At 33.6% G+C, this 22,487-nt stretch overlaps 1 protein-coding gene and 1 pseudogene across 2 annotated transcripts in view; both read left to right on the top strand.

Moving 5' to 3' along the window:
* The window catches only part of ROCK2 (Rho associated coiled-coil containing protein kinase 2), a 128,299-nt gene that overhangs the window by 78,613 nt on the left and 27,199 nt on the right, over nt 1-22,487 (top strand). Inside the window, exons 6-20 of one of the 2 annotated variants that reach the window (XM_065928593.1) lie at nt 274-418; nt 3,051-3,189; nt 5,268-5,359; nt 6,183-6,342; nt 7,839-7,899; nt 8,496-8,507; nt 12,524-12,603; nt 12,763-12,811; nt 14,445-14,580; nt 14,675-14,766; nt 14,993-15,239; nt 15,633-15,739; nt 17,955-18,114; nt 19,863-20,023; nt 20,382-20,566. In XM_065928593.1, coding sequence (XP_065784665.1) covers nt 274-418; nt 3,051-3,189; nt 5,268-5,359; nt 6,183-6,342; nt 7,839-7,899; nt 8,496-8,507; nt 12,524-12,603; nt 12,763-12,811; nt 14,445-14,580; nt 14,675-14,766; nt 14,993-15,239; nt 15,633-15,739; nt 17,955-18,114; nt 19,863-20,023; nt 20,382-20,566 — 1,826 coding nt within the window. The remainder of the gene's footprint in view (nt 1-273; nt 419-3,050; nt 3,190-5,267; nt 5,360-6,182; nt 6,343-7,838; nt 7,900-8,495; nt 8,508-12,523; nt 12,604-12,762; nt 12,812-14,444; nt 14,581-14,674; nt 14,767-14,992; nt 15,240-15,632; nt 15,740-17,954; nt 18,115-19,862; nt 20,024-20,381; nt 20,567-22,487) is intronic. The other variant, XM_065928594.1, reaches the window with a different exon arrangement.
* On the top strand, nt 12,849-14,420 carry LOC136163841 (large ribosomal subunit protein uL18 pseudogene; annotated as a pseudogene).

The following is a 22,487-nucleotide window of genomic DNA, read 5'->3' as shown; positions in this document are numbered from 1 at the left end:
ATGGAACTCCCATGAAGTTAGCCACCTTTTCCTTCTTTCATTGATGAAGCCTCTAATATTTTATCACTGACCTCCCATAATCCAGACATTTTTATGCATTTCATAATGCGTCTATCCTCTGTCCTCCTAAAACCATGTCAGCGGTGAAGGTCTGTTGGTAGCAGTGGGTAGTCACTGTATAAATAATAATAAATGGATTAGTTTTGCTTATATGTGTGTATTTTTACTCACATTTTATATACATCTTTTTTCCTCTCTCTGCACTTTACCTAGACAGGCATGGTGCATTGTGATACAGCAGTTGGAACACCTGATTATATATCACCTGAGGTCCTGAAATCACAAGGGGGTGATGGTTACTATGGGCGAGAATGTGATTGGTGGTCTGTGGGTGTTTTCCTTTTTGAGATGCTGGTGGGTAAGTAAACTGGGATCTTTTTTTAAAACCTCTCTGATAACACTTTATTTCTAAGTCAAAAATGTGAGACTATAAAAAAGTTAATTGCTTGTGTTCTAAGGAGAAAGTAGAATTTCTTTAAACCTTTGAATTGGTAGTGTATGACAGAGTTGATTGGAAAATTAAAACGAAGCCTCATGCTGGTACAGTAATTGAGTAGAATATGAAGGAATTGAAAGTCTACTGCTAGGAAATAGTCCTTCCATAGACCTTTTTGATTAAGAAAATACTAGAACAAGAAGCAAATTTACAGCTGCAGTGGGCCTTCATTCTAAGATTTTCTTAATCAGTAGTATTCTGTTGTAAATAGGGAACTGAGGGCTTTTGAAATATAGTATATGTAATGAAATATAGTTTATGTAATTATGTAATTTTTGTAAACTGTGTTTCTTGTATTTGCTACTTGTATATATATTTGGTTTGTAATTCCAGTCAAATATGGTTATTGACCATTTGACTATCAAGATAAATATATTTTATAATAGTGTTTCAATCTCAGAAAACTCAGAGACAAGTTAAATAATTTCTTTTACTTTGGCCACATCAAAATTTAAAATGCTCAGGTATTTCAAAACTTTTCTTTACACCATAGGTTTCATTTTTAAGATTTCCTCTTCCTAAGTACTAGAGTCACAAAAATGTCTTCTGGCCAAGTAAACCAGTGGCTTTAGGGTGAGGGGTGAAAGTGAAAGTTGCTCAGTCGTGTCCAACTCTGCAACTCCGTGGTCTATACAGTCCATGGAATTCTCCAAGCCAGAATACTGGAGTGAGTACCCTTCCCCTTCTCCAGGGGATCTTCCCAACTCAGGGATCAAACCCAGGTCTCCCACATTGCAGGTGGATTCTTTACCAGCTGAACCACAAGGGAAACCTAAGAAGACTGGAGTGGGTAGCCTGTCCCTTCTCCAGCAGGTCTTGCCAACCCATAAATTGAACTGGTGTCTCCTGCATTGCAGGCAGATTCTTTATCAACTAACTGACCTATGAGGGCAGCCCAGGGAAGATATAGCAAAATCTAATTTATGAGGCAAATGTGTTAAGGCAGATAACATTATAAGAACTTATAGTGAATTAGTGTTACAACTTGGGGAATTTCTTTTCTGTGACTCTGAAAGAAAATTGGTGGTGAAAATATGTAAAATCTGTATAATGATTGAATATGGTTATTGCTTAAAACAACAACAACAAAAAAAAACCTCAGTACAAAATTAGGTAACCCTTTCTCCTAAGACTTTTTGTAGTTAAAATGCCTTCTCTTGATGACCATGTGTGTACATGTAGTGTTGACCTTGCTGTGCTAAGTATCATGTCCTGCTGTGACTTGCTTTGTTCTGGGCCTTTGTCATTGCAGTGGGTCTCTTTGTACATACTGTATTCTCTTAGGTAGCTGTCTGTTCTCCCCATGTCTGGGCCCTGTCTGATGATTTATTAGGTGTGTTTTGTAGTATTTTGAAAGTGGAATATATTCCATCATTTGCCTAGACTCTCCCAAAGTTTTAAAAAATGATATACTTTGGAGGAAGTCACCTGGGTTTTTTGAAGAGACCATTTATACACCTGCTACCATTTTCAGCTCTGAGAGCTGAATTTAATGAGTTTGAATGGCACTAATATGCAGTATTCTGAGCATACTCTGGTGCTCACTCATCAGGTTGGTCGGCACTAGACTTCACTTCAAAGAGTCTACTGCAGTGAAAAATCACACTAGAAAAATCTTGAATTCAAAACTCTCCTGTGCTACCCTTGGAAAACAAAAACTATCTGAGCACTTCTTTTTGGCTGATTTGGGGAAGTCTGGTTTGTACCAAGGTGATTGGAAGCACACTGGCAGGGCCTTTAGCTCTTAGAATTTGAGTACTGGCCAAAATGATGCTGTGAACTTTTTTGAAAGTCTTTATACTCGTTTCAGTGCCTCTTTATCACAGTCATCAGTTGGCAGGAACACTGTATTTGGAGAATGATTCTGCCATTTTCAATTCTAGCTGTGTGTCCTTGTAGGCAAATCACGTCATCTATCTGGGCCTTAGCTTCCTTGTATGTAAAATAATGAGGCTGATCTGACTCTTAGAGCTGCATTGTCCAGGCTATTGTGATGAAAGTGGCTTATGTCTGCACTGGTCAGTATGGTGGGGACCTGCCATGTTGGGCTTTTGAAATATAGCTAATGTGACTAGGGAAATGAATTTTTTATTTTATTTCATTTTAATTAATTTGAAGTGCCACTTGTGGTTGGTGACTACTGTATTGTATAACAAAAGGTTTGATTTAGCTGAAGCATTAGAAGGCTGTAACTGATCTGATCACACTTAGTAATCTTTTAAATTATCCGGTAAATTTATTTTTTTCTCATTATATATTTCCCAACACATTGTATAGCTAGTATTTATTTTATTTTGATTTTAAAAGTTATGGGCTTATTGGTATGGTTAAAATTTAAATATATTCTTGGTGTGTACATGTTTGTTTTGACTGAGATTCCTGTCCCATAGACATTTCCTTCTTACATGCATGCAATAAATCTAAACATATTTAGTAAAAAATGTTTAATTTGCATTCTCTGTTACACTCTGTGTTTTCTTTCTTGGTACTTTAGGGGATACTCCATTTTATGCAGATTCACTTGTAGGAACATACAGCAAAATTATGGATCATAAAAACTCACTGTGTTTCCCTGAAGATGCAGAAATTTCTAAACATGCGAAGAATCTCATCTGTGCCTTCTTAACAGATAGGTAATATACATTAAATTTCTTTATAGAGATTTCTTTGTAGAGAATCCTTTTAGCTTTTAGACTTGTAGAAGTGAAAGCTTACTGAACTCTTATATATACACATATAAAATCAGTCTTTTTATCCAACTTGCATTTAATTCTGGTTTAGCCTTTTCCTACTGCTTAGCCTGGGATTGGGTTACCATTGTCATTTGTATGTGCAGCCTGATGGTGATCCAACTCTGATCTTAACCCTCATATCTAAAAAGAAAACTTGATAAAGTAATGCATCTGAGAGAAAAGAAAACTTCTGTGTTTTTCACATTTTATCCTTTAAAATGATTGAGCCATATTGCTTTTGAGTGTACAGCTTTTGAGAGAAGAACATTTTGTGCAGATAAATATTCAAAAGTTAATAATCTTAAAAACTGTGTTTGACTTTGCAGTGCCTCCTTCCCAGCCCCTTTTAATTTGCATTTGAATATGAGCAAGTCCATCCTGAAAATTCTATATTTCTTAAAATAGATGAACATTATTGTGAAAACCTGCCTTGAAAAAAGAGAAGCCTGGAAAGCTCCTTGAAGTGTCTCCCTTGTCCTCTCTATTTTCTGGTTTCCCACTTTACGTTTGTGATAGGAGTCATCCTGTCAAAGGGCCAATGCATACAAGTGGGTGCTTCCACCTTAGACCAGACTTAATGATTTTAGGGAAATTATCTTACTTTCTGGGGAAATAATTTTACTCATTCTAAATATGATGGGATCAGATTTAGATGATAACTGAGGACTTTTCTTGCTCAGCGATGCTGTCTTCCTGAGCACACCTTATTGTTAGTTTGCCAGTTGCTTGTACTACAGTACAAGCAGTACTGTGATGATCATTCTCATACATTTCTCTTTGCATACTTTTTGTAGGATAAAATCTTAAAGATGGATTTCTGGGCTATACATTTTAAAATTGACCTACTTGAGTTGCAAATTTGACCCCCAGAAATGTCACATGGGGTATATTCCATTATTAAGAATTGTTTCCCTCTTTCTTGTCAAACTAAGTACTATGAATTGTTTATTTTTCCGTACAAAGCAGAAAATTGCATTTTTCCTCATCACTTTAATCTTTTTTGTTTATTTATCAATCATTTGTAAAATAAAACTTTGTTAATTACATAATTAATGAACACTTCATGGTGATACACTCAAAATAAATTTTATATAATATTTGCTTTGAGGACTAAGTGGAGTTGATAGAAATGATTATAATTTATGTTGAAAGGTAAAATATAAAACAGGATATATAGCATGTGTTAATGAAAGGAGTACCATTCATGAAAGACTAGCCTTAGTGATTTATGGTCGGTGGTAGTTGCAATCTAAAGAATGATTGTAGGTGGAGAAAAGATAGTTTGAGAAGAATCTAATGCCACTAGTGTGGCTAGGAGTACTTCCTTCTATAAACTTTACACATTTTCTTGTTTATGTTAAACATAGCTCCAGGGACATAATTGCTTATTATTTCCACATAGTCTTCACTGAAGACTCAAAAAGTCAAAGAATGAAATTATTAGCAACATTTTTCTTGTATTCATATTGACAATTTTAATATAAATGCAATACATATTTATGTTTAACTTACATTTAATATAGATGTAGATCTATCCAGAGTGGATATGGATAACTTTAAGCACAGTATGTGAGTTCTTTTTAAGAAGGGGGGAGGATTTTTTTAAATAACATTTTTATTATAGAGGTTTTTAAAAAATTCTTCTGTGCCAAAAGTTAGATCTCCATTCATTTTATGCCCTAAAATTGGTCATATGATTTTGGCACATACCAGTGACTTTTTTAGTTGAAAGCCTCCTATACTTTCATTTGAGGCAAAGTGCAAATAGAAACATAATTTCTTTTCCATGACATTCATTATTTAGAGAGATCACATGCTGTAAAATTAGATTGCTTATTTTTGAGCAGTATTTAAGCTGAAGCTTTTCCATTTTTTAAAACTCATTTCTGATCCTTACTCTGATCCTCGTTGAGATAAGAGTATTTTTGTATTTTTATAATCTTACTCTTTATAATAGAATGTTTAACTGCATTATTTAGGGAGGTACGCCTTGGAAGAAATGGGGTAGAAGAAATCAAACAACATCCTTTCTTTAAGAATGATCAGTGGAATTGGGATAACATAAGAGAGAGTAAGTCAATAAATTTAAATATTTCTATTTCATAACATTTTAAATCTCATAAATTGAATCCTTTTCTGATTTAAAAAGCATGTCTGGTACTCTTAACAGTAATTTTTAATTGAGAGATTTTATTTCAATCATTTTGAAGCTGTGTAACTAAATCTTATTTCAGTATCTTAGCAAACTAGTATGTCTTTATTTCCCAGTGCTTTTATGATAAGCATTATAGGTTTCTTAATTTGTCAAGCTGTTATATGGATCTCAATAATTTTCAGAATTGGGGAAATAAAATTCTTTAATTCATATGTTTGAATTAATAAATCAATAATTAGTTACTTATGGAGAGTACTCTGGTGAATACTAGGGTAAACATAGTAGTTCATTTAAACTTCATGTATATTTACATTAATTCATTTTAAGAGCAAGAAATATTTCTGCTTAAAGATGTAGTAGAAAACTTCTGAAAAATAAAGAATGTATGTGCAAGTTATTGCTGCTTGGAAGTTTAATACCTAGAATAATATTGTACTACTTTGCATAGATTAATTCATCTATGTTTAAAATCAATTTAATATAATGATAAAACAAAGAATTTCAGTTCTTTGAAATGATAAAATGGTAAATCTGTCATTGAAATTTTCTATAGTAAATCATGACAGTATAGTATTATTTGCTAATCAAATATCAATATATAATGTGTTAATATTTATATAGTGTGTTAATATAACATTAATAATCTATAATAACTAATATAAAACAGAACAGGGATGGTTTCTGTCTTTTTAAATCATATGTATTACTATTAGACAATGTGTTTTTTTTCTTTTAATAGCTGCAGCTCCTGTGGTACCTGAACTCAGCAGTGACATAGACAGCAGCAATTTTGATGACATTGAAGATGATAAAGGAGATGTAGAAACCTTCCCAATTCCTAAGGCTTTTGTGGGAAATCAGCTACCTTTTATAGGATTTACCTACTACAGAGAAAATTTGTATGTGATTTGTTTGTTATATTTTTATTGTTTTCAATGTCTAGCTGTAAAGAGTTGTCCTACTTCAGGACTCTGAATTATAGAAGATAATGTGTTAATTTGTTTCAAACTGAGATTTTTTTGAAGAATATTATATATAATGCTCATTTACAAATGAATGTAAGGCAGTGTTGTGTGTTTGAAGACAGAACACCTGCTTTTGAGGGAGTCTGTCAACTATTAAGGGACATAGAATTATATAGTCATAATGAAGGGTAGAATGGGATATGAGCCTTAAGAAAGGTACCAAGAAGATCTGAGAATCATAATTCTTGTGATTTCAGAAGAAAAATCAAAGTCACATCTCTTTGGGGCTATTGTAGGGGGAAGTCAGGTAAGACCTCAAGGAAGAGATAGCATTTTAACCAAGTCTAAAGGTAAGAAAGGGTTTTGAGTAGCTGAGATGTAGGGAGGTTAGGTGAGTGTGGTGGGGAGGTGAATAGTGGAAGCAAAACTTTGGAATTTAAGCATACACTGGGAGCAGAGCAGTATAGTCCAGTAGGTTTCAAACATGGTATATATCACTGTATTATAACCATTTGGGAAATTTAATGGGACTGTGATTTTCTTGCCTGTAATACTTTCATCTAATGCAGAACCTGGCGTAAGATCATTCGATAAATATTGCTCAACTGGAGCGAGTATTGGGTATAAGATTAGAAAAAGACTGGAGTTAAAGTGTGAGGGAAGCATAATGGAACAGATGATTGTTGTGTATTATGCTAAGGGACTTTTGACTTTGACAGGAAGTGAAGAGCTCCTGAAAACTGTTAAGTAGTTAAATGAAGTGTTAAAGACATTTGAGAAATTTTTGATACTTCATGTTTGTAATGGTTGGGGCGATCAACTGTTATGGTTTGCCCAGGACTAAGGGGTTTCCTAGGATGTGTTATGGGACTTTCATGCTAAAATTAGGAAAATCAGCGCAAACCAAGATGAGTTATTCATCCTGTTAAAGATAAGGTTCTGAAAACTGCTGTAATGCTGACAAAAGTGAAGACATCTGTGCAGGAGAAATCCAGGCATGTTCATACACAGCAAGGAATGACCTGGTTAAGAGAGAAACTGACAGTTAAATAGAAGTGATGATTTATGTATTAAGACCAGGAGATCAAGAGATGTCTTTGAAAAAGAGGAGAGATGTCTCCTTTCAGAATATTTCTAGAAAAGAAGAATAAAATAGGAACTCAAAATGAGGCAAAGAGGGGGAAAAAATATGGTTCTGTTTAGTGACTCCAGTCTCAACAGTGTTAAAGACTAGAACATCAGCTTAAGAGTGAGAAGCAAGAAATAGCATTTTAAATTATTGAAAACGGTATAAATGTCAAGGGGGGGAATAGTACTTCACTTAAAACATGTTGAAAGTGAAAAGAAAGATAATTTAATTCTGAGGATAACTTTATATCAGAAAATGAGTTAAAATGGCATGCAAAAGAATTTCCTGCCTTTCCTTCTAGGTTACTAAGTGACTCTCCATCTTGTAAAGAAAATGACTCAATACAATCAAGGAAGAATGAAGTATGTGTAAATTTTTACTACTCTATTTTAATCACATGTTCAAATATTTTAGTAATATCCATGTATTTTAAAAGTTCACTTTGATGTTACTTTTAGATGGCATTCCTTGTTGCAGTCCAGATCAGTATAACACTGAAGTGATTCATTTATTTGACGAGTATTACGGTATGAGATCCAGTGGCTAGTAAAAAGATGAGTTACATGACTTTAGGCTTAGTTTCATTACAAAAGTGATAGAATATGTTATAAACAGCTGTATTTCCTACCAGTTAGAAAATTTTGTATCTTATCACTATATATGAGTATAGATAGTAAGCTATAAGAATACAGAAATAGTGGATAGGTTAAAATTTTGAGTATTTAGCAATGAATTGATATAAAGGATAATTTTATCAAAATGTTATAGTATTTTGTGACCTCCATACAAAACTAAATGATGTAGACACATAAATGAGGATGCTAAATATTTTTCTCTTCAAAACTTATAAAAACTAAAAAAATTGAGTAATTTTGATATGATTTGTGTTTTAGGAATTTTACAAAGCATAGCAAGCATTTTAATTTTTGTTGTTGTTGTTTTGTTTTGTTTTAAATAGGAGAGTCAAGAGGTATGTTGATGTCAAATATGTTGAAAAACAGGAAAATCTCATCACTCTAGCAATGTTTTGATATAACCATATTCCACCTAGCATTTGGAGTACTACACCTACCCAAGAGAGAAGTTCCCAACCTTTTTTTCTGCCAAGTATTCTTTTCATTATTGCTCCTATGGATCTGTTGTTTAAAATATGTATTATGTATTTTTTTGGTTTATTAAGGATATGTAACTAGCAGCAAGAACTTTTGATTGGCATGTGATAACTAATCAGCATGTGATCAAGTTATACCAATGTAGTAGCAGCCAAAAGCCGTTGAACTTGGCGAGTTCACTGGCCTATATTTCCTTACTAGGGAGTATACAGTTTTTCTTAAGATACATGAAATATTTATGAAATCATGGAGAACCTAATCACTAGAAAAATTAGTGGAAAAAACACTGTCCATGGAATCTAATAGGTCTTTGGGGGCACTGCCACTTATTAGCTGTGCTGTCTTGGCCCAGTTGTTCATCATTTTTGGATTTCAGTTTCTTTACTGAATAAATGTACTACTACCCATCTTTTTATGGCTTTTGTTAGGATTAATGACACAATAAATGTAAAGTGTGTGCCATTGTACCTAAAATACAAAAGGAACTCAAAAGGTTAAATCCTTTAGAAAGGCAGTAATACCCCCAAAATAGATTCTTTAGTGCTTTCTATAATTTTAATTTTTTTAAAGACTGATAAATTTGGCCTGTAAGAAGATTTAAAGAATGGCAAGATGACTTGTAATTAATTAGCCATCATTAATCATTAATGTTATTGATAAATTTTTCATAGTATTGTGCCTGGTACAATATAGGAAATTATAAAGAGGTTTTATGTGTGTGTGTGTGCGTGCCTTTTTTGAGGTAAAATTGATCAATTCAGTTCAGTCGCACAGTCGTGTCTGTCTCTTTGCAACCCCATGAACTGCAGCACACCAAGCTTCCCTGTCCAATACCAAACTCCCGGAGCTTGCTCAAACTCATGTCCATCGAGTTGGTGATGCAGTCCAGTCATCTCATCCTCTGTCATCCCCTTCTCCTCCTGCCTTCAATCTTTCCCAGCATCAGGGTCTTTTCCAGTGAGTCGGTTCTTCACATCAGGTGGCTAAAAGGATTGGAGTTTCAGCTTCAGCATCAGCCCTTCCAATGAATATTCAGGACTGATTTCTTGGAGGATTGACTGGTTGGATCTCCTTGCAGTCCAAGGGACTCTGAAGAGTCTTCTCCAACACCACAGTTCAAAAGCATCAATTCTTCGGTGCTCAGCTTTCTTTATAGTCCAACTCTCAAATCCATAACATGCCCACTGGAAAAACCATAACTTTGACTAGACGGACCTTTGTTGACAAAGTAATATCTCTGCTTTTTACTATGCTGTCTAGATTTGTCATAGCTTTTCTTCCAAGGAGCAAGTGTCTTTTAATTTCATGGCTGCATTCACCATCTGCAGTGATTTTGGAGCCCGAGAAAATTAAGTCTGTCACTGTTTCCATTGTCTCCTCATCTATTTGCCATGAAGTGATGGGACCGGATGCCATGGTCTTAGTTTTTTGAATGTTGAGTTTTAAGCTAGCTTTTTCACTCTTCTCTTTCACTTTCATCAAGAGGCTCTTTAGTTCCTTTTCACTTTCTGCCATAAGGGTGATATCATCTGCATATCTGAGGTTATTGATATTTCTCCTGGAAATCTTGATTCTAGCTTGTGCTTCATCCAGCCCGGCATTTCACATAATGTACTCTGCACATAAGTTAAAAAAGCAGGGTGACAATATACAGCCTTGATGTACTCCTTTTCCTATTTGGAACTAGTCTGTTATTCCATGTCCAGTTCTAACTGTTGCTTCTTGACCTACATACAGATTTCTCAGGAGGCAGGTCAGGTGGTCTGGTATTCCCATCTCTTTAATACTTTTCCACAAACAAACTGACCGTATGATCCACACAGTCAAAGGCTTTGGTGAAGTCAATAAAGCAGAAGTAAATATTTTCCTGGAACTCTCTTGCCTTTTCAATGATCCAGCGGATGTTGGCAAATTGATCTCTGGTTCCTCTGCCTTTTCTAAATCCAGCTTGAACATCTGGAAGTTCATGGTTCATGTACTGTTCAAGCCTGGCTTGGAGAATTTTGAGCATTACTTTGCTAGCGTGTGAGATGAGTGCAGTGTGCAGTAGTTTGAACCTTCTTTGGCATTGCCTTTCTTTGGGATTGGAATGAAAACTGACCTTTTCCAGTCCTGTGGCCACTGCTGAATTTCCCAAATTTGCTGGCATATTGAGTGCAGTGCTTTCACAGCATCATCTTTTAGGATTTGAAATAGCCTAACTGGAATTCCATCACCTCCACTAGCTTTGTTTGTAGTGATGCTTCCTAAGGCCCACTTGACTTCACATCCAAGGATGTCTCTCTGGCTCTAGGTGAGTGATCATACCATCGTGGTTATCTGGGTCATGAAGATCTTTTTTGTACAGTTCTTCTGAGTATTCTTGCCACCTCTTAATATCTTCTGCTTCTTTTAGGTCCATACCATTTCTGCCCTTTATTGTGCCCATCTTTGCATGAAATGTTCCCTTGGAATCTCTGATTTTCTTGAGGAGATCTCTAGTCTTTCCCATTCTGTTGTTTTCCTCTGTTTATTTGCATTGATCACTTAGGAAGGCTTTCTTGTTTCTCCTTGCTATTCTTTGGAACTCTGCATTCAGATAGATACATCTTTCCTTTTCTCCTTTGCCTTTCACTTTTGATACTGATATGTAACATTTTGAAATTGATATGTAACATTATATAAGTTTCAAGGATACAACATTATGATTTTACTTCTGTGCTCATTGCAAAGTGATCATTAAGAGTATAATAATCAACCATCACCATACAGTTGACCCCATTCACTTATTTCATCTACCCCAGCCCCTTTTCCTCTGGTAATGACCAGTCTGTTCTGTCTTTTGCTTTTGTTTTGTTTATTTTTTCCCTTTTTTTGGTTTGTTTCCATATGAATGATACCATATGATTTTTGTCTTTCACTTTCTGACTTGCATTCTAATACCCTCAAGGTTCATCCATGTTGCAAATAGCTAGATTTCACTTTTTTCCCTTTTTTATGGCCAAGTGGTTCCCAATCTGTAGGTATATATCACATCTTATTCATCCATTTATCTTCCAGTGGATACTTAGGTTGTTTCTATATCTTGGGTGCATATATCTTTTTGAATTAGTGTTTTCATATTCTTCAGATAAATACCCATAAGTGGAATAGCTGGTTTATATGGTAATTCTACCCTTATCTTTTGAAGAATCTTTGTATTCTTTTCCATACTGACTATACCAGTTTACATTCCCATCAACAGTACATGAAAGTTCCCTTTTCTCTATATGCGCTCCAATATTTGATATTTTTGTCTTTTTGATGATATTCATCCTAATGTGTAAGGTGATACTTCGTTGTGGTTTTCATTCATTTCCCTAATAATTAATGATGCTGAACATATTTTGTTAGATCTGTTGGCTATCTGCATGCTTTCTTTGAGAAAATTGAAAGGAAGTTTATTCTTATTTCTAAGAAAAGTAATATATTTTTGAGCATATTCAGTCAAATATTCCAAATATTTGTTTCAGATGTAGACCTTTTATCTTTATCTTATTAGCACAAACGGTGACAATATTTTCATATAAATAATCTACAAAAGAACAGTGAAGGATTTCAATTTTTTTTAAATTTATTTATTTATAATGAATGAGAAACTTGCTATCATAGAAGAATTCTATCAAAATTGGAGCTTCTCATTTTTATGTTCATATAGTGTGTTCATATATGTGCTGTGATATAAAGCAAGAGATGGAGGATTTTTTTCTGTCAATAAAAATCACATTAAGAAGGTACAAATACAGTACCTGTATTAAAGTTGAAAGAAAGGAGAAGATTATCATTGTTTTCTTTAGACCTCTCGCCTTTTAAATGTGATCACACTTTGTAATTACAGTTTTTTATTTTCTGACAGATTCAGAAAAAACTGTACACATTAGAAGAACACCTTAGCACTGAGATACAAGCCAAAGAGGAACTAGAACAGAAGTGCAAGTATGTTCTGTGGATAATTGAATGTTATATTTTAAAATGTAAATTTAAACATTTTACTAAAGAGAGATACAAAGTAATTCTATGATTATTTTGCAATTTATGGCAAATGTCTTTATTGTAAGAATTATTTTATTTACTATTGCCTTTGAAATTCTTCAGATCTGTTAATACTCGCCTAGAGAAAGTGGCAAAGGAACTAGAAGAAGAGGTAAAGTTTCTCTATGCTTTTATTAACATTTTTGTTCGTAAAAAGTTTTGATGCCTGAATTACCTATAGAGTTCACTCAATACCATACTAACACAAATCTTGTTATATAGTAAAATATATGTTGTAGCATTGGTGGACAGGACCAAGATTATAGAGTAAACTGTGATAATAGGCTTCATTTTGTTGTGGTTTTGCAATGAATTAATTTAGTATGTGTAGATATTTCAAGGAAAAATAGTTTGTCATATTAATGACATAGCTGAAAAATAGAAATTGACAATTTTTTTTATTATTCAGACCTGTAGTTTATATTAAGTAAAGGTGATTCAAAGGTGATGAAATGTTACAGAGATTTTGGCTTACAGTAGTAAACAAAATACTTATGATCTTGATTATTTAAGAATAATATGCTATTTTAAAAATATGGAAACCGCTTTCTCCCCCCGGAGCCGTGCTGGTTCTGCAGCTCTGTGGCAAGCCGCGGAATTGGGGTTCTGTCCCACAGGATGGGGTTTGTGAAAGTTGTCAAGAACAAGGCCTACTTCAAGAGATACCAAGTGAAATTCAGAAGGCGAGAGGGCAAAACTGACTACTACGCTCGGAAACGATTGGTAAATTCAAGATAAAAATAAGTACAACACACCTAAATACAGAATGATTGTTCATGTAACGAACAGAGGTATCATTTGTCAGATTGCTTATGCCCGTATAGAAGGAGATATGATAGTTTGTGCAGCTTATGCTCACGAACTCCCAAAATATTGTGTGAAGGTTGGCCTGACAAATTATGCTGCAGCTATTGTATGGGCCTGCTGTTGGCCCGCAGGCTTCTTAATAGGTTTGGTATGGACAAAATTTATGAAGGCCAAGTCAAAGTGACTGGAGATGAATACAATGTGGAAAGTATTGATGGTCAACCTGGTGCCTTCACCTGTTACTTGGATGCAGGACTTGCCAGAACTACTAATGAGAATAAAGTTTTGGGGCCCTAAAGGGAGCTGTCGATCCTTCACAGTACCAAACGGTTCCATGGTTATGATTCAGAAAGCAAAGGATTCAATACTGAGGTGCGCCAAAAGCACATCATGGGATAGAACATTGCAGACTACATGCATTACCTGATTGAAGAAGATGAAGATGCTTACAAAAACAAATCTCTCAGTGCATGAAGAACAGCGTAACTCCAGACATGATGGAGGAGATGTATAAGAAAGCTCATGCTGCAATACGAGAGAATCCAGTGTATGAGAAGAAGCCTAAGAAAGAAGTTAAAAAGAAGAGGTGGAACCGTCCCAAAATGTCACTTGCCCAGAAGAAAGATTGGGTAGCTCAGAAGAAGGCAAGCTTCCTTAGAGCTCAGGAACGAGCTGCCAAGAGTTAAACCAAACCACAATTTTCTATCAAGATTTTTCAGATAAGACAATAGTAAACTTAATGAACAAGCAAAAAAATTTAAAAAATTAAAAAAAATAAAAATATGGAAACCATTTGTAATTTTAACAAAATAGCTTTTATTAGTTATTAGCTTTTTTAAAGGTTTCTTCTATCTGTTTGATGTAACTGAAGTATTTTTTATTTTCATTTGATTTTTATACATACTTTCCTTCGATAATAACTTCAAGCATTATTTCAGATTACCTTAAGGAAAAATGTGGAATCAACATTAAGACAATTAGAAAGAGAAAAGGCACTTCTTCAGCACAAAAATGCAGAATATCAGCGGAAAGCTGATCATGAAGCAGACAAGAAGCGAAATTTGGAGAATGATGGTTTGTAGTGTAGAATACTAAATACTTACTAAGAAAAGAACTTTGTATGTGTGTGTTGTGTTGAAGCTTACTAGTTAAATGCTTTTTATCATAGTTAACAGTTTAAAAGATCAGCTTGAAGATTTGAAAAAAAGAAATCAGAACTCTCAGATATCCACTGAGAAAGTGAATCAACTCCAGAGACAAGTAGGTTGATCCCAATTTATTTATAATAAGGATTTTGAATTTTATTTATGACTGTTAGCATTTGTTTTAATTGGTAATGTTACAAAAAGGAAATCATTTGAAAGATATTTTTAGGGTTTTTCTTATTTTAAATAGTCTGCAATGGGGTAATAAATTGAAGTATTTTCATCATATATGGCTGTGTTTATTTGTTTGTTTTTTGTTTGGTTTTGAATTGAATTAACAGCTGGATGAAACCAATGCTTTGCTGCGAACAGAATCTGATACTGCAGCCCGGTTAAGGAAAACACAGGCAGAAAGTTCAAAACAGATTCAGCAACTGGAATCTAACAATAGAGATCTACAAGACAAAAATTGCCTGCTGGAGACTGCCAAGTTAAAACTTGAAAAGGAATTTATCAATCTTCAGTCAGTTCTAGAATCTGAAAGGAGGGACCGAACCCATGGATCAGAGATTATTAATGATTTACAAGGTATTAAAATAAAGTGGAGACTGCACTTAAGTTTATCTTAAAGATCTGTGATTTGGAAATAACCTTAGATGGTGGATAATGTGCTGGAGTAGTAAGTGTATGGATATACTACTCTGTTCTATAAAGTTAGGATGTTATAAATACATTGTTATAAAGTTTTCTGAATGAAGGATTTACTTTCAAGTAGTATGAAGTATTTTAAATAACAAGTCATTTCTGGAAGCAGTAGATTGGATTCCAGTTGAATTAACTCTGAAGCACTATACCAACAATTATAAAATTTCTGCTCATAAATAACAGCTCTAAGGTATGAGGTGAATTCTGAATTTTTTACTCTAAATTTAATTTGTATTGTATATGAATTTATTGTTTTTTAAAATGTTGCAATTTTAGGTAGAATATCTGGCCTAGAAGAAGATGTAAAGAATGGTAAAATCTTATTAGCAAAAGTAGAGCTGGAGAAGAGACAACTGCAGGAGAGATTTACTGATTTGGAAAAGGTAAAACCTGTTAAGTTTTATATTCCTGTAAGAAAATGGCTGTAGAGTTTCGAGTTGAAAAATTTATTCTAAAATAAAGAAAATTAGTAACAGATATTTCCAGCACTCATGTACTTTTTTATATTGTTACATACATTGAGGATATACACTTTAAGGCTTACCATAACACCATACAAGCAGCCCTTAGCATGTTAGTTGCTTATGAAGGGAGGACTGTCCTAAGGTGTGTTATGAGGATGCTTCTCCCTAGACATCTTAGGAAAATGCAGATTTTGATGTACATTATATCTTCAAAATGATGTAAAATTATCATGAGTTTTCATGTAGAAGTTTACCAAAAAGTGCTATAAGCAGGGATAATTTATAGGCTCTGTGTAGATAATATTTTGTTTTCATTCATTTAAGTATTTAGTGTATCGAATGTGGTAGAAATATCAGGATGCAGTTCTTGCCCTTAACAACCTCACATCTAGTAAGTAATTTCTAAAGTAAAAGTAAAGTACACAGATAATTCTATTGCAGTGTGGTGAGTAGAATGATAGAGGTATGGGCAGGGTATCTTGGGTACACAGAATGAACCGCTAATCTGACAGGGCAGCATTGGCTGACAAAGTAAAGGTGCACTACGAGCGGGGAAGGACATCATGAGTGAAGGCACAGAAGACAGAAAATAAAAAACTCAGTCAGTGTGTTTACGGATAAGCTATTCAGTATTTCTAGAGTAAAGAGTGAAGGTCAAGAAATTTTACTCTTTTAAGGGCGGGACAGTGAATATTTTAAATTTTACAGGCCATATGGTCTCTGCTTCAGTAAAGGGAATAGGCATGGCTATGATCTAATGAAGTTTTACAAAAATAGACATCAGGCTAAAATAGGCCATGCAAGATGTTGAATACTCTATTAAGCAACTTATTTGCTCTAAGAAATGGACTAACCACTGAAGGGCTTTTAAGTTGGGTGATTTTATTAGTGATTCATTTAAGATAACATTATGTACCATGTGAAAACTAGGTTTGAGGAGGACAAGATGAGGTAGGTTATAATCAGAGGCTTTTTCAGATAAAGTAACTTAGATAATGGAGACTTAACTAGTACAGTAGTTCAAAGGATGGAAAATAGGAATGAATCTGAGAAATATTTGAAGGAGGAGTATTTGGGAACACTTAGTGATTGATTGATTAAATGTAGCATGTGACTAGTACTTAAGAATGAGTTTTGAGTTCCTAGTTTGTGACAAAAATCTATAGTAGTGGTGTCTTTAATTAATAAAGAATAAAGGAGAAGTAGAGGAGACAATGATACATCCATTTTAGTCTTGAGGTGCTGGTGAAACAACCAAATTAGGATGTCTACAGAGAAGTAAGCTATGGTAGTAGCAGCTAGAAATATTTGATCGTCACTGATGTTGAAGTAGCTCAAACTATGCGAATGAAAGAACCCATCTGGAAGGAGATTGCTTAGATCTGTGGTTTTTCAAAGCAGAGTAAACTACTCTGTTGATAGATTGTGTAGTTTGAAAAAAATTATTTTCATTATTGAAAAAAAAGTCTGTATTTATGATATAAACTATAGGAAACAAAGATTTAGAAAATCTTTTGAGGATATATAGAAAATTAACTTCTATTAATGGTTCTCAACTTAAAATATGTTTTCCATGTGGAAAATAAAGATGAGTAGTAGGGGATCCTGTATTTTTTTTCCCCCCTAAAGATCTAGCAAGGAAGATGTTAGGTATGTTTTTAAAATTTGAGAAATAACACAGAAAGAGGAGAAGCATCATGGCTAAAGAATGCTACCTGCAGAGAACACCCAATATTTAAGAGGTGGCTGGAAGAAAACTTCACACACAGCAGAGAAGATGAGAGAAGGATGGGGAGAGCCAAGTGAAGTCAAGTATATCAAGGAAATAGTCTCAAGGGCAACAGTGAGTTCAAATGAAAAATGACTGAAAGAGTTTGTTGAATTTGATAATTGAGGTATCATTCATCACTTTATTGAGCTCAAGCAATCACAGTGAAGATCTCAAAACAGTAGTGGAGATATGGGAGATAAGTATATTGGGAAGCAAACAAGTGAAACAGCACATAGGGTACTTTTACAGAAAGTCTGAAGATCGGAGGGAATGTGTTAAACATTGTTAGTAAGCCTGTAAAGAAATTTTTGAAATTGTGAGCCAGTCTGTTTTGTTGATGGCTGCTGTTTAAATCTTTAATAGGAAAAGAACAACATGGAAATAGATATGACATACCAACTAAAAGTTATACAGCAAAGTTTAGAACAAGAAGAAACTGAACATAAGGCTACAAAAGCACGGCTTGCAGATAAAAACAAGATTTATGAATCCATTGAAGAAGCTAAATCAGAAGCCATGAAAGGTATGCATTTTCATAAGAGGATTTTCAGCAATATTTTACAGAATTGATTCTGTATTCAATTCTGATTTTAGAAAATATTTTTAAAAACTATTAGGAAAACTTTACATATATATATATATTTTTTTTTTTTTTTTTCTCCCTTTAAGGCCATGACCATTTCTAGGATAGTAAGGCTCAAACACAAAATTGCTCAACCACATTTTTAGATCAGAGAGATGAATATTTCAGTGGTATCAATAGTGGCAGGCATATAAAGTATGAAGTTCTAGATATATCTGTTCAGATTTGGGGGATATACTCTTTTTATAAATAGCTTGACATTTCACCAGCTCATGTTAGGAAATTCTTTCCTGAAGTTTGTGTAAGTTCACTGAATATTTTGAAATCTAGCTTGATGAAGATACTAGCTGTATTTAGTCAGAGTCACACAAAGCTAATGAGTGTAAGGTAAGATAACAAAGTTAACTTTTCCACAAACCAAGCCTTTTATCTTGGAATTGTCATTTAGATTATATCTTGTTTTCCACACTGACTGTTTATACATGATGGCTTTGAAATTCCAAAAGAAATCAATAAAGTATTCGTGTCAAAGATTTGTAAAACTCTTAGACAGAAATTTCATTTCATATTAAACCATAACATTTATTAATAACTTAGCAAAAAAATAGCCTTTTAATTATTGAATGTAGTTAAAATTGGAGGGTTTTTTTTGGTCAGAAGCAGTTTAGTTTAAGACATTGATTTTAGATGATAAAAGATGAAATGAGTGCTATATTTAGAAATACCTGGTAAGAAGAAAGTGGGACAAGAGTTGAATTTCTTTTGAGATCGTAATTTAGGTGCTATAAAATGCAAACATTTTTCACATTTGTAACACACATGTAATCACCACCCAAGACAAGATAGACAATCTATATTTTCCTCATCTCAGTGAGTTCACTCATGCCCCTTTCTGTTCTCTAGATCCATGTTCCAGTGATTAGTTTATAAAATGAGTACATTTGTTTATAGGTTGTTCTCAGAACTGTTGAAAATGAACCAATTTAGCATAGTAACAACTGTCTTTTTTTCAAATTTCTCTTCACAACTCTAACATACAGATGACTTTCATATTTTGCATGATTGCACACAACTTAAATTTTGTAGATGGTACTCAAATATGGTATAAAACCTTTGATCTCTCTACTGCGTGTCATTGCTTCCTTTGAGTAAGAATATGGCTTACCAGTGAATTACTAGCTATGTGATCTTGTCTAGTTACTTACCCTTTTATGCCTAGTTTCCTGTAAAGGGACAGTTCCTATATTTGGTTGTGAAAAACAGGTGCATTGATACATGAAAAGTACCTAGAAATGCTAGCTGTTTTTAGTAGTATATGAAAAGCATTTCATTTTTCCACACTTTTGAAGCTAGTTCATTAAAAACTGAAAGTTCATAATGTTTAAATTTTACCTAATATAACTTTGGTAAGTGATAAAGGCAGAATTATTCTGCTTTCATTAAAATGAATGTAATATTGCAGAGTGTGGTAGATTTTTATACCCTGCAAATATAACACTTAATTTTTAAGCATAAAATTGTTGATATTTCAGTTGTATTAAGAGGAGTAATGAAAATGTTAAATTGGAAATTAAAAAAAATTTTGGGGCAGCATCATTTATTGCAATTTTTATTTATTAGCACTGTGTCATGTATTTGATATGCTTTTTTTGTTTGGTTCATGATCATGTCTATTTTTGTGGCAATAGAAATGGAGAAAAAGCTCTCGGAGGAAAGAACTTTAAAACAGAAAGTAGAGAACTTGTTGCTGGAGGCTGAGAAAAGATGCTCTATATTAGACTGTGACCTCAAACAGTCACAGCAGAAAATAAATGAACTCCTCAAACAGAAGGATGTGCTAAATGAGGATGTAAGTGTGCAGCTTACTGTATAATGAACTATTTAATTAATTAATAATAAACTAGGTTTATTTGTAGACGTTCAATGATGGTTTTACGATTAAAATTTTTTCTTGTAAAATAATATTCTGTAATTTTTTAATTGTACAAGATCTGGATGATACACCAAATGAATCATAATTAAAATTTCTTTGAAGACTAATTTTATTTTAAAAATATATTATTATGGAAAAATCCAAAAAATACTATGAAATGAATTAATTGTTAAAGGGGGGAAAATATCTGTTTTATGTCGTTATATTTACTGCCAGCATCATTGATGAGAAAATCAAAATAATTTGCTTACATACCAATAACACTATTTTTTAGGTTAGAAACTTGACATTAAAAATAGAACAGGAAACTCAGAAGCGCTGCCTTACACAAAATGACTTGAAGATGCAAACACAGCAAGTTAACACACTAAAAATGTCAGAAAAGCAGTTAAAGCAAGAGAATAATCATCTCCTAGAAATGAAAATGAGCTTGGAAAAACAGAATGCTGAACTTCGAAAGTAAGTTAATTGTTTGAAACAAAGACTTACTAATATACAGAGCTATCTCCATGTAAGTTATCTTAATTTTTACTTACCTGGGAGTTTTCTTTTGATGCCTTTATTTTCTTGACTACATTTTTCTCTTTCTGTTTAAGTGATGTGTTGAGTGCCACTGTTGTCCTTCAAAAAGATTTTATTTACTTCCCCAACAATTTTTCTACTGCCACATTATGATATAATGGTATATTGTTTGCGCTGAAGAAGAAAAGGTCTGGGGTTTGCACCCTACACTCTTAAGATTCCTCCTCAGGACTGTCTCACAAACAGAAGTGTCTTTTGTTTGTTCCTTTAGTTTCTGGGACTTGGAAATGTTTGACTGTTAAGCAAACACCATATAAATTTTTAAATCATATTTTAGGATACACTCTTGTGCTATATCCCTGAGTCAGGAAGATCCCCTAGAGAAGGAAATGGCAATCCACTCCAGTATTTTTGCCTGGAGAATTCCATGGACAGAGGAGCCTGGAGGGCTGTAGTCCTTGGGGGTCACAAAGAGCCAGACACGACTGAGCAACACCCTTTCTCTACTGCAATATTTAATTTACTTAGAAAACATTGTTAAAATACTTTTAATTAAGGCATATAGTAAATATACTGTTAAAATATGCCCCATTTAGTCATTAGTAGTATAATTAGTACTGATCAAAGATTCTAGGAAATACCACTTCCATTAAACATGAACCTGACATAAAAAGGAAAGACAGGAAGGAGCTCTTGAAGGTTAAAAATTATTGCCAATGTAAATTTATTAGAAGAGTTTGAAGAAAAAAAATTTTTTTTAATTTCACAAAATATAGAACAAGAAGAAATGACATAGAATATATGAGAGAAAAGCTAAAAGCTAAGACACACACCAGCTTATTCCAAGAGTTCTAGCACCAGACAAGGAATTCCAGAGAATCTTAGGGAAGGAAGTTACTAAAGAAATAATAGAAAAGAATTTCTCATAATTGGAAAAGAAGTCTTTATATTGAAAAGGCCAGCAAAGATACTTAAGAAAAGACTCACATTTAGACATGTTCTTATGAAATCTCAAAAACAAAAGAGAATGGAGTTGTTGCAGTTCTTATCTCCAGCTGGGGAGGTTGTGGTTTGTGGTTCATGCAATAGGAAATGAATGGTCTGATTATGTCACTTAGACCAGTGATATAACTGTGTTAGGGGTTGGGGAGAGGTTAGGGGTGGTAAGAGCTAAATTCTCACATATGGCAGTAGGGAATTAGTAAATAATTAAAATGTATGTCAAGGAATAAGCTGAGATGTGGTGGGAACAACAAAAGAACAATAAACAGAAATGAAACAAAGTGATTTCCTCTAGGAAAATAGGATTGTCCCATGGATGGTTATGGATAAGGAGACTGTGACCTTTCGTAATTTTTTCTGTGCTAGTCTGTATTATCTAACTGTAACCATGTGCATATTTATATAATTACTTTCTGAAAAATAGCTTTTGTTAAATACCTAATAAATGTTGGGATTTAAAAGTTAGATATAATGAACAGTAGCTCTTCAAAAAGATCATGATATTAATATTACACTGGAGTTTGCTGCAAGTGAGCCTAGCTAGTGATAATTTAAAATTTTTAAAACTTGCTCTTTCATATGTTATTAGCATCTTTCACATCTTTGGCTCAGAGAAATAAGAATCATACTTTTTTTAATAATAAAATACAGAATTGACACAGTGAAGTGACATTTGGTGATAATTTCCTATTTATCCAGAAGTTGAAGGACCAGTGAGTAAACAAAGTGATCAGATTATATTAAATTAAGGATAAAAGTTCTCTAAGTAATATTAAATTGAAATTGAAGGCACTGTGATTAAATAATTTAATCTCCCTGAAGTTTTCTTGCTTTATACACTTTTATTTACAAATTT

This window comes from Muntiacus reevesi, chromosome 3 (assembly GCF_963930625.1).
Source record: "Muntiacus reevesi chromosome 3, mMunRee1.1, whole genome shotgun sequence".
Lineage (NCBI taxonomy): Eukaryota > Metazoa > Chordata > Mammalia > Artiodactyla > Cervidae > Muntiacus > Muntiacus reevesi.
Note: the sequence above shows the minus strand (reverse complement) of the source record. Positions and strands in the feature narration are given on the sequence as shown.